The sequence below is a fragment of the Zosterops lateralis genome (assembly GCF_965231275.1).
Source record: "Zosterops lateralis genome assembly, chromosome: 3".
NCBI classification, from domain to species: domain Eukaryota; kingdom Metazoa; phylum Chordata; class Aves; order Passeriformes; family Zosteropidae; genus Zosterops; species Zosterops lateralis.
Genome location: NC_139764.1, coordinates 43,376,558 through 43,389,221, shown reverse-complemented (window position 1 = coordinate 43,389,221; position 12,664 = coordinate 43,376,558). Strand labels below are relative to the sequence as shown.

Sequence of the window (12,664 nt, the reverse complement as noted above, 5' to 3'; positions counted from 1 at the left end):
ACCTGCTTCTCAGTTTGCCTCTAGGTAAGGGATGCACTTTACACTGAGGTTCTTGCATGAAAATCTTCCTCCTTCTGATCTGGAATCCAATTTTAACTCATCTTATGTACTGGCTTCATGTGAAGATGTAAAAGCTGTATGAAATGAGCTTTGTTTTCATTAGTTTTTCAGATTTCTCAAATATTGGAGCAGTTGGTTCATAAGGACATGATAAATGCTAAGTCACTATTTTTTATTTGCTATAATCAGCCAGCATCTGAAACAAAACCAAACACATCTTGGATTGCTTTTTTTTAAAGGAAGAACCAGCACAATACTAAGCCACAATTAAAATAGAGTGTCCTTGAGCTGAGGAAGACTAACTAAAGGATGCACAAATGCAGACAGGATTTCTTCAGGGCACCACTAAAGAAAACAGTCCCACTTCATAGTGCAGGCAGGCAAAAGCCAGACTTTTTATTTAAGTTTAAAATAACAAATATTCACCTACAATCACAGTATACTGCTTAGTTTACCGCTTCTGCTTTGAATTCTGTGCTTTCATTTCACGTGTCTACATTTCGCATTTGTGTACACGCTGCAAAAGTAACTTTGTATATCATTTAACATCTGTGCATATCCTTTGGAGCTTAACATTACATGGAAATTAAAGGAAATTTTGGGTTTTAAGGTACTGAAAACAACCAATAAAGTTCCACTGAAAAAAATAGTATAAATGTTTCTTATAGTACAGTACTCGTATGTCAGTGTCATTTTAATGCCATAGTTCTCAAATATTGACTGTATAAAGAGGAGACTAGGGGAAAAATTATCTAAAATGCCATTCCTAAGTCCGTTAGACTCTGGTGATTTATGATACATGTACAGTATATAAATATATTTACGTATATATGTACATATATATTGGTTAACATTCATTATAAATAGACTTTAGGTGTTAACCTAAGCAGTATAAAAATAGCCACTTTCCTGGGAACATGCAAACACAGTATGCCCTCATCTAATCTATAAAACTCAAAACAACCAAAACCTTTAGCTCTGATTTTCTATAAATATAAATTTTAATTGAAGACTTTCAGCTGATTTAGCCATAAAGTAAGTTTTTCCAGTAAAGATATAAAAATTTGTTTGATGCTAGCTATAATTAAGCTCAAACACAGTATATTTTGGGTTATTTACTTTCAAGTATTTTCCCCACGTGCGCTAAATCTAGACACACTGCATTTTTTTTTCTTTTACAGTAGATTATTATTCAGCTCTAAACACTAAAAGCCAAATTACAGGCAATCTGGCATGCTTGCACTGCAGGTAAAAGGCTCTCCTCTACACTGTTCCTATGTGGGAGACTGTCCTAATATGGCTATTTGTGCTCCAGATCTTTTGTTCATTGCAAAGCATTATCAAGATTCCCCTATCGTAAGATTCTTAAGGCCAGAAGAGAAAGTACTACAACCACTTAAATCTTGTCTCATTCACTTTGAAATTCACTCTGAGGTCCCTGCATTCAGCACAGTGACTGGTAGCTGGACTAAAACACCTCTTGTGTTACAGCCAAAGAGGTTCCAGCTTCAGAAGTTGAGCGAGATCTAGACTTTTTAGTGACTTTTCCCAAGGGGAAAAAAATTCGGTTCCATCCGAACCAAATGCAACATTTTTCCTTTTTTCTTGCCATATGAAAAACTGAAAAATTGTTTTGACCTGAAACATTCCCTTCTCCTCCAAAGTGCTCCGAGTACCAGCTAGAAAAGCAAAAGAAGAAATAGTAGCTATGTTCAAAAGTGATGCTGTTTCTGTTCGTCCTCAGCTCAGCAGAGCACACACTGGGCTGGACTATGGGAGGAACAGCGACGAGTCCTTCTGCTGAACAGATTTCAACGCTCTATTAGGAGAATGCCATAAGCACATGACTGTGCCAATCATGTGTGGCATATACTGACTTGTTTTCATTCCATTCCACATAGCTAAATACCCACTCCTGCCCATTTCAGAAAACTGAAATGCATCTGTCTTCCTTCCCTACAGTCTCACTTCATCCAGAGCTTTGAATTGCTTCTGCTATCTCTCAGAAAAATATTTCATACAAAAAACAAACATCATGGAAGACTCAAGGCACACTCTCTTCAGGACAACATTTTTCTGGTGATTAGAGGACATTTTAAGGAAGTAGGAAATTTAGATGTAAATGGCATGGGCAAAGGAGGGCAATCTTGCTTTTTCCTTCCTAGAAATATTATTTGCACCTGCGAGTTACTGGGTACTAGAGTGATCACCTAGATATTCCCTCCTCCACCAGATCTAGAGATATTGCTCTGAAAATGTTTTCCAGATTAGGATGCTAGCTATTGGATTAAAACTGTGACTATCAAAAGTACACATCCCAAAATCTGCAGTCAACCAGTTGCAAGATGGGGCGTGCAACTCAATGAGCTGGATGTCAGTGAAGGCCTAGTCTCCTGAAGATGTTCAATGAAGTTGCTTGTGCAAGCCCTTCTCTCTGGCATCTCTGAATATGGTACACCTAAATCCTTATCCCTCAACCAAAATGGCCTTATGTTCCCAGCCACATCTTACATTTATTCCCTTTTCCCAGGGTGGCTCCCACATTTTTCCCAAAGTCTTTTCTATGTCAGAAGTGATGAATCCTTGTTAAAGTAGCACAGTCTTCCAGCTTTTATATTTTGAGAACAAAAAATATGAGGCTTTCTATTTCTTATGGTAAGTAGCATAAATGCACCAAAACACCGGTACAGATACCCGTGTATTAATTGTTTAGAGAGCTGTCATTGGAAGTTGGGGACTGGGAATTCACAAAAGGCTCATTTGCCTTCTGATCGTCCTTCATGGAGGCTGCTTGGTCTGAGATGGAAGAGAAGGAGAGCTGGTCATGTTCCATTATATGCACTTGGTCCTCTTCCTTATCCTTCTTCACATAAAACAACTTCCTAAACTTTTTGAGCTCATGGAGTTCACAGAAAGTCTCAAGAACCACCAACATTGCGATAAGGCCCATCAACAGATAACCTGAAAAAAAAAAAAAAAAAAAGAAAAAAGAAAAAAAGAAAAAGTAAACAAATCAATTATTAGCAAACCAGGTAGGGCTGGACCAGTTTTGACCCTGTGACTTTTCTCACCCCTGTCATCTCTGACTAGTATGTTCATTTTCTTTATGGCATAATTTCAGAGCTTTGAACAGTGATATCCTTGGTTTTTTTCCTTTTTAATTCTACAACCAGAAAGACCCCACATAAACAGAAAAAGTAATACTAGTGGCTTTAATTCTGTTACAACTGTGCAAGCAAAAAAACACATAGAAGTATTAAAGAAAAAACCAGAATACTAAAATTTACCACTTGCACACTCCCTTACTTACTTATGACTTTCATGATTAAGTCCCCTTCAAAATATTTTGATTAGAAGATGGAAAACAAGATTTTACCACGACATTCCTGCATATTACAAGCAGAAGTACAGGAGCTAATTATAGTTATTGGTTATGTGTATCAGTTTTGCAGGACAAATCACTTACTACTTCATAGAAACTTTGGAATTATTTTCCTCTAAAATTATTAGACGTACAACACCCTAAAATATCTGGGGGAAAAAAAAGCAACTAGAAATGTGTACAAACCTAATAAAACCAAAATGAAAAATTACTGTAAAATTACTCCTGGAATTTGAAAAACCTGACCCAGTTACTCCATATTTTGGGGATTTTGCAATGTTTTACTAAGGTACAGAGACTACCCAAAACTTAGAAATGTTATCTAAAATATATTACAAATCACTTTAGCCATGTACTGACTGACTTATTTTTAGAGGTAATTGTCAGCTCTCATAGACTGAGACTTTTGGAAATGGGGATCTCTGTGACCAGCAGCACACTATGTTCTTTTTTTTTATCCTGTCCAAACATACACGTGTATAGTTTAAAGGAAGGTGTTAAAATTTTTTTTTATTAATCTCTGTTTCACTAGATGCCTATTTCTGATCATTACAATTCAATGAGGAGCATGACTACATAGTCATTTTATCATTTCTGTGAAGTAAACCAAGCAGAAGCTAAGTGTGTAACTAGTAGCAGAACACACTCATCCAAGGGCTGAACATGAGGTGTGCTGAAAAATCAACACAGATTAATGATTATAATGTCCATATGGTCACTGTTCTGTTACCTAAAGGCATAAATATTTCACCTGTAGTTACAGATTATTCACTGGCAGGAACACTCTCCTTTTCCTGCCAGGAGTACCATTAATCAATTTTTAATAATGAATGCTCATCTAAATCAGCACTACAGCTATAATTTATTATTTTTTTTTAAACTTTATATCATAACATCAAATGGGAGCTTATGCATTAACACAAAGAAGAACTGAAAAAGCTCTATCAATTGAAAAGCATCTATAAATCTGCACTGAGAAGTCATAATTATCTCTGAAACTCAGTCCAGTTGATTGCCACTTGATTTAGAACGGGACTTGTGTTCTCCTAAAAATTCTTGGAAAGCCTGTAGTACTCATTAAGCATTTTCTGATGTAGAAGTCCAAAATATCTTACAGAAAATTTAGGATCAGGAGAAAACATTTTATTTGGTTCTTTGAAGTGTTCACATGAAAGGAAAATGTTGCGAATAATTTAAAAGTTGTAACTTTAGAACCTATTGAAATAGATATTCTAAGGTTGTAATTTTGCCTAAAAGCTGCTTTTTCCTTTTAGTATTTCCTGCAATTTATTTCCTAATTGTTCTACAACTTGAAAAAGCTTTAATCTGAGCCATAATGTTTTCTTCAGATTTTGAGTTTTCAGAACAGCCTGTAACAAGGCCTTTGCCATGTGTGACTTCCCATTCACTTTACCACTTAGCATTCCCAAATTAACTCTGCAGATCAGGAGGTTAATAATTAAAAGCGACCATTCATAAGATAAACATTACAGGGAGAGGAGAAAATCTGCAATGGCAACAAGCCTAGCAGGATAATGAAGTGTTGGGTAGCTCAAGGCCCTGCTTCAAGGAATGAAAAAACCTCTCTTTAGGTAAAACACAAAATCAAGTTAACCCTTTGCCTACATTATCATTGCTGGATCAAGCACAGTCAAACGCAGACCAGCCCAAGAAATGGACCTGACAGTAAAGTTTTGCTTTGGCTGTTCAGATCTTTTAACTGATGCCTCTGATGACCCGAAGACTGCACAGCTTGAAGCTGTATGTGAAACTGCAATGTTTCAAAACACTGTCACTGGAAAATACTGCCCTAGGCATACATTTACCCAGAATACCAACATAAAGGTAATTTTCTTCTTTAAAAGCTTCACTGTCTTAAAATCATTGATCACCATGATTTCTTCTGTGTCAAATATAATGAAATAATTTAAATTTAGCATTCATGGTCTTGCTTTTCTAACACCTCAGTCTACTTGTCTGTCTTTGACAGCTGGTATGCACCAGTGCCAGCTTCAGCTACCTTCTGTTACAACTGAATTCAGAAACTTTGCTATTCTGCCTCATTTTCCATGGCTTCTTGATTTACCTCTGTCCCCAACCTGTCATGTAACCTTCTCTGATGACCTTAGGTTACACAGATCCTCTTGGCTCTGCGATGCACTGAAATGTTAGTCCAAGATGCTCTTAACCATTTTCGTGAAGGTTTTTATTTTACTATTACTATGAGAGTAAATAGCTATGGTTAGAATAATAGAATTCTAATTTTAGCTTTTTCTCTCTTAACTAAGAAAATTGACCTTACTTAAACAGTTCTTCTTTACAGAGCTATCTAAATTATTGCCCAATTTGCTAGCTGACAGATGATCATTATTCACAGAATGGAGAGGAAAAGTCGGATTGTCAGTTTGATGTTGATTTTTTGTTTTAATATAAAAAGCCTTTTACTTAGCTGGTTAGTAGTTTGACACTTACATGTAATTCCAATTTTATATAGCTCTCGGAATTTTTGATTGTAGCCTTCTCCTGGCACATAGTCTCCGAGGCCAATGGTGCTCAGGGAAATGAAACAAAAATAAAAAGACTCCAAAAAATTCCAGTCATCTTCCAGGACAGAAAATATTGCTGCTGGGATTAAGAAGAAGCAGGAGACAGTGACAAACCCGAGGACCATGGCATGGATGATTGCAACGATCTGCTTGGAGAAGCCCCAGCGGATGTGGAAGTACAGCACGGGCCGCCTGGTGACGTAGACGATGATGCGCTGCACCACAGCCGTCAGGAACAGCAGCGTGAACGGGATCCCAATGACAGAGTAGATGATGCAGAAGGCCTTTCCCCCATCAGATAAAGGCACTGTGTGTCCATAACCTGCAACAAAGCACAGCAGGAATTGGTTGAGTTAAAGTTAGGAGCTCAGGTGCCAGTCTGATATTGGCTGTATTGAGTGAGAAGACAAGCTGCACTATCATTAATTCTGAATTCTGCTGTTCTTGACAAATGCTGTTCAAAGGTCTGTTTTAAGCAGGCAAATAAAATTCAGTACTAGCCACGAGCAAGTAAACCCAAATATTCTTATATTTCAAAATCATGAACGTCATTGTATAAATGCTTATTTCAGAGAAGGAAGAAAGGCCTAGTCAGGACTGGGAGCTTATGCCAGGGAATTTGTATTTGATTCTGGGTTTTCCTGCTGAATTTTAAATTTAGTTTTACGAAGGGACATAACTTTTCTACCCACCCTGTAAACTGGAATAACATGTACTTGAGAAAAATGTTCCTGCATCTACAGTAGTAACACGCTCTAACACCTCTTGTGAAAATCAATTAAATTATGTTGAAGTACTGTAATCCACATTCCAAGCTATCAAATTCCATGCTTCCACAGATTATAAGCCATCAAAGGTATCTAAAAGCAGAACAAACATTTTTACAGCAGAACTCCAAGGATCTAGCCACTGTGGCTAGACTTTTGCCTTACCATTTACACATTAGGAGGATGAATAGTGATGCGTTCAGAGTACAGGAATGGATTCCCTGGTGCAGGGGATGATCACAGCCAGCAATCCCAGTATCACAAACCTGGGCAATTGTACCCAGTGCAAGTGGCTACACTGCCAAAGCACATTCTGACAGACAGTATTTGGTCCTAAATGTAAGTCATTGCCACAGAAAGGAACAGTAAATCCAGCATAAACCAGGAATGCTTTCTTCTGTTTGCCAACCAAAAAAAAAAAAAAAAAAAAAAAAAAAAAAAAAAAAAAAAAGTATATTGTTTTCCTTGCAGCTAGGAAAAGGAAATTTCTTGAAATTTAGTCTGGGCAGCCTTTACACGGATATCAAACCAAGCAAGTGCAGACAGGCCCTACCAATTCTTCAGTCCCAGATCAGCCAGCTCATCTGGGTTGGATTACTGCTGTACAGCAAGGCATTTTCCACAGCTACTGCAACTAGCTATCTGTCCAGGCAGAACACGCAGTGAATTCAGGGTTATGCTGCTTCTGATTTCTGAACTGGTCTCACCCTGCACCTCCCCATCTGCCCTGCACAGCACTAGACTGGGCAGACATTCCATGAGGCCTCCTGGGAACTGCCTGCCTGCTTTCCTGTAAAAGTGGCTGTTCTGCAAGTCCCTTCAAGTTTTATATGAACAAAAAGATTTTTTCACTACTTTGACGGATTTAATAATAGAATCATTGCTTTTTAAGTTTTCCAGAGGAGTAAACAGAAAATAACATTTCCTTTTCTTAAGATGCATAAAAACACTTCCAGACAATGAGAGGCAGTCTTATCACTACAATGTACAATGTCTTGTAGAAGAAACACGAGGTATAATTTCTCTGTGTTCCATAACCCAACAGGAAATTTCAGCTGTACTTTAATTTTAATGATATTATAAATAATTTACCCAAGCTCAGTCTTTTTGACTGGTAAATCATATTAATTAATGGCTTTTTTCCCTGCTCACCTTCTGTTTGCTTTGTCTGCTTTAAGATGAGAGGATCTGAACTGCACAGAACAGTTAAATCAGATTTATGAAATTGTAGAGGAGTGTTCTACTCTGTGCCTAATAATGCTGGAGGTTTGACTGGCATTTCTGACTACCACCAGGCTGATGTTTTCTTGTCCTGTCTATCAGAACTCTTGGATCTTGCATCCACCAGGGCATATCCCATCACCTAATGTTTGAAACTATGACTGAGCATGACTTTACCCACACTCATTTTCAAGTGACACTTTACTGCCCAGTTGCCATGGGGCTCTTCCATCTCCCTTACTGCCTTAATTAATGTTGTATCTTTAGCCAATTTAGTTGCTTCCCTCTTCCAGGTCATTTAAGAGTAAGTCAAACAGCACAAGCCCAACACAGATCTACAAAGAGCACCACACCTGTGACAATCCCCAGGGGAATGAACAAACCATTCCTTCAAGAACTAACCATTTCTCCTACTCTGTTTGCTACCTTTACATATCTCATATCCATGCAAGTCCCAGTTACTTAGTTTTCCTGAAAATATTTTGTGAGACAATCAACTGCGAGTTTGGCGGAGAAGAGTGTTGTGGGTACATCACAGGATAATTAAAACTGATCCATGTGCCACAAACACAAAGAAAGGCAGCTGCACTGCTCCATCACATCAAGGTATTGTCAGTAAAGCAGACCCATGGGTATGTTACTTAAGTAAACTGCAAATCAGACCTCATTTGGAATAATCTACCTCATTCTGTATATCCATGCTTAAAGAATGCAAGCATATTGGAAGAAGAGCAGAAAAAAGTTACTGAAACCAGCATGGGAATAGAGACTTTTTATGAGAGGAAGATAAAAGAGTTGACTTGCTTGGCACAACTGAATGGAGGTTGAAAAGTGATAGAGTATCTCCTTGTTAATGCATCAGCATACAAGTACCACCAAAAATAAATGCTTTAGATAAAGAGTAAGAATAGTGCCAAAAAAAAAAAAAAAAAAAAAAAAAAAAAAAAAAAAAGAAAAAGGAAAAGCAAGGTTTGATATAACATGAATACATTTAGTCTATAAATGAGAAAAAAGGTTTTTAAGCCTCAGAGAGCAGTTTTGGGGCAGCCATCCATGTCCAGAACTTGGGGGAAAAAACCCCAAATGCCTATGTTAAAATGAAGCCTGATGAAAATGGGTAACTTCGTGGATGGTGCAGGAACACGAAACTATACAAGACAAGTAGAAATTGAGCTTGCAGACCTAGAAAGGCCTTGCAAACTCCAGGTTCCTAAATTTAACATATGTTTGCACTGTACAATGAATCCAAGCCTTGATAAATTTTAACACAAACACCTGTAGCATGCATACAAGCAATATCAGACATATTTGTCAGATCATTAAACAAGAGCAGCTTGATGGCGGTTTAATTCCAGCCTCCGTGCTGACCCAGGGAAGAATAAACTCATTTCTTGGATTGGATGAGGGATTCTGTTACTTCTTTGATACTTCTCTAATAATTCCTTCTGAAGGACAGAAATTACTGCTACACAGTATGCACCTAAGCTCAGAGGAAGTGAGTCTGCAGGAACACCCTGCTCTCCTGCTCCTACCAATTACAGGAACTGTCAAACCAAAAAGCATTGACAGTTTCAGACTGAGGAGAGACTATATGCTCCACTTAACCAGCAGCAGTAAGATGACATCTTCCAAAAGCAATGTATGAGTGACCAGTGTTTGGGAAAGAGAGTCACTGCTTGGGAACGATTATACAGAAAATCTTGAGCTGAAAAAGTCACAATTTCTGAGGCTATGGCAAGCGGGGAAGAAAAGGATTCCTGTTTCTTCCCAGTATGCAACTGCTTTTATTAACTTTTCTTGAAAATCTTAATTGTCAAGAAAATTGCCTATAATCTTAGTTATCACTGTACAAAAGTCATTAGAACACCCCAAACTAATACAGTCACACTTTAAAAGAGAGGAAATTACAGATCCAAGGCACAAGATACTCCACTGTCTGCTTTCAGACACTTGTGCTCTATTGCATCCAGTCTCTGCTCTGGCACCTGTTTGTGCTTTGTACTGTGTCCTCTTCAGGGAGGTGTGTGTGCCCATTCTCCTTTTCCAGTGGGAACCACCATGATCAGAATCATCACAGTTGCAAGCCTAAGGTATTGTTTTTGCTATGAGAAAAGGATGCTTACCAAAAGAGCACTACTTAAGAAGGTATTTTTTTATTCTGTCAAGGGCAATTGCTGTGGGTGACCAGAATTAAATTATCAGTGCAGCCTGTCTGATAACTGTATTTTTGATTATAAAGAAAACAAGATTTACTGAATGCTGTTTTTCATATAGTATAATGAAAATATCAGATAACAATCACCCATTTAAAAGCACTGACCTTTCAAAGATCAAACCCTCAGATAACCTGTCCAAGCACTGCTACTCAGTGACACTAGAGATAAAGGATATCACTCAAAAAAAAAATTCCCTTCTATTGTCTATTCATAGTTTACAGGTACTATTCCTTCCAAAATAGAAATAATGGAAAAGAATGCACCCAAGATCAGAAGAATTTGCCAAATGAAATAAGATCAATGATCTATCTAGATCAGTATCTTGAGATAGAACATACGGGATTGATTACACAAAGAGTAAAACTCCACAAGATCTTGACAGTTGCATTTCAGTTCTGTTCACATGTGGGGATTTTTTTCTTAAAAGTCATTTACTCTCTTAGGACTTGGAGGATTTATATAAATATAGAAAATGTCTTTATTAGTTCTGATATAATTCTGAAGGTTGTCACAAAAGTAACAACAGACAAAGTGTTTATTTTTAGAAATAATTTGAAATACTTAAATCTTTTTTACATTTACTTTGGTGCTGAGTTATACATAACAATGATGTGTTCAATAAAAAATTTTCCCCTTGCTGGACTTGGAGTTAGTCTTCTGCTCTTGCATCTTTCTAAAAAGGCTCAGACATGATTTTTCTGCACTTCTCAGTGGGCTGTATCTCTCTTGTGCAAGTTCCTCTTTCAGTTAATTTGTCTTCGGTCTTAGCTGTGACTAATTGCTCCTGTTAGATCACTTTGTAGATAAATACACAGAATTGGCCATTATATTCCAGGTTAAGATATATTTTCTCCCTGCATTTTTATATACACCATGAGACCTTGTTTTCCAGTCTCTCTAGGTAGCTTCCAACAATGTCTAATTCATAAGAGCATGTGTCAAACCCAGCACTACCTTTACTCAAACCCAGCACTACCTTTACTCATTTCACACTCTTCCGTCCTCTGCTAGCTTGGCACTTGTTGGCAGCGGGTGTTTTGTCCTTTCATCCTTCTCAGACACTGCTTTGACCAATCTAAGTAGTTGTGTATCATAGCTGCTTTGTCTCTTTATAGTTTAGTCGCTCCTGTAGCTCATTAATGAGTTTTTCTCTGTGTTAAGAGGCAATGACTGCCTTACAGGTCTTTCAGGACCCTGAATTGAGCATTTAGTGCCAGAGTGCAGAGGTACCATGGTTGCGTCGTAATAACCCAGCCTACACTTCCACACAAATCCCCAGATGATGCCCCAAAGAGTGGGGATGTTTGAATGGTGGAGATGGCTCTGACATCAAGTGAGGCAAGTGACAGGCAAACAGAAGTGGTACAGCCCTCAGGAAGCTTCCCCCAGCCAGCCTCTCCCAGGCTATGGTGATAAAGCCTGGCAGGTGTGTACCAGGCTGCAGCTCTGCCCTTCTCTCTTCCATTGCCTATTCACTGAGGCACTACTCCTTCTATGGCAGGTTTTGTCAAGCCACAGCTCCCTGTGGCCCCAGGTGACCTGTTGCAACACCACCAGCCCTGTGCAGCACCTTGAAATTCTCAGGCATGGAGAGGGTTATTTGTGTTATCCAGTGTCCTCCCCAACACACCCATTCAGATGGCAGAATCACCCCACACAGCATAACACAGCAAGTGTGCTCATCCCTTTGCTGGTCTGAGTCAGTGTCCTTGAAGAGAAGTCAGACCTTTAAATCAGCTCATAATCTCAAAATGCCCCAATAAATTAAGTGCATAATGTACTATGTGTTTTTAAGTTATGCAAAAAATCTTTAATTCAACCCAAGCATAACATGACTCACTGGAGTATGATGAAGATGGTCAATGATAATATTTACATAATTTCTAGACTTCTATTTTTATAAGCCATTGACATTTTCCACTGTGTTTAACAGTGAAATACATCCTTCTTCATAACTGCTCTATTATCTTTCAAGATGAAAAGGAAATGTCAGGTGGTAGATCTGTGTGGTAAGAGAGATCACCTTGGTTGCTACTATACTCTTCCTTGCAATAGAAAAGAATAGTTTGAGACCTAGTTTTATGAAGAAGTATTTCATTGTTAAACACTTTGGAAATGTTCCTTTACACCATTTTGCTAAACAAATTGGAGAACTTGGATTTCCAGCCAGGCTGAAATACACCACCCTACGCTGCAGAAATGAGGAGGAAAAATTCCAGTGTGACAGGCATTTTTAAGCAGAGGAAATCCATTCAGAAATTACATTTTGCTATCTCCTCAGTTAAGTTAATGGAACTGATTCTGTGTGCATTAGAAGAGGGAACAGGAAGAGGTGCTGTGAAGAGAAGAGAAGAGAAGAGAAGAGAAGAGAAGAGAAGAGAAGAGAAGAGAAGAGAAGAGAAGAGAAGAGAAGAGAAGAGAAGAGAAGAGAAGAGAAGAGAAGAGAAGAGAAGAGAAGAGAAGAGAAGAGGA

At 38.1% G+C, this 12,664-nt stretch overlaps 1 protein-coding gene across 1 annotated transcript in view; it reads right to left on the bottom strand.

Moving 5' to 3' along the window:
• Positions 1-234: 234 nt before the first annotated feature.
• The window catches only part of KCNK1 (potassium two pore domain channel subfamily K member 1), a 33,586-nt gene continuing 21,156 nt past the window's right edge, over positions 235-12,664 (bottom strand). Inside the window, exons 2-3 of the mRNA XM_083858433.1 lie at positions 5,915-6,310; positions 235-3,021 (exon numbers count right to left, since the gene is read on the bottom strand). Of these exons, the coding sequence (XP_083714559.1) occupies positions 2,762-3,021; positions 5,915-6,310 (656 nt within the window). The 3' untranslated portion in view covers positions 235-2,761. The remainder of the gene's footprint in view (positions 3,022-5,914; positions 6,311-12,664) is intronic.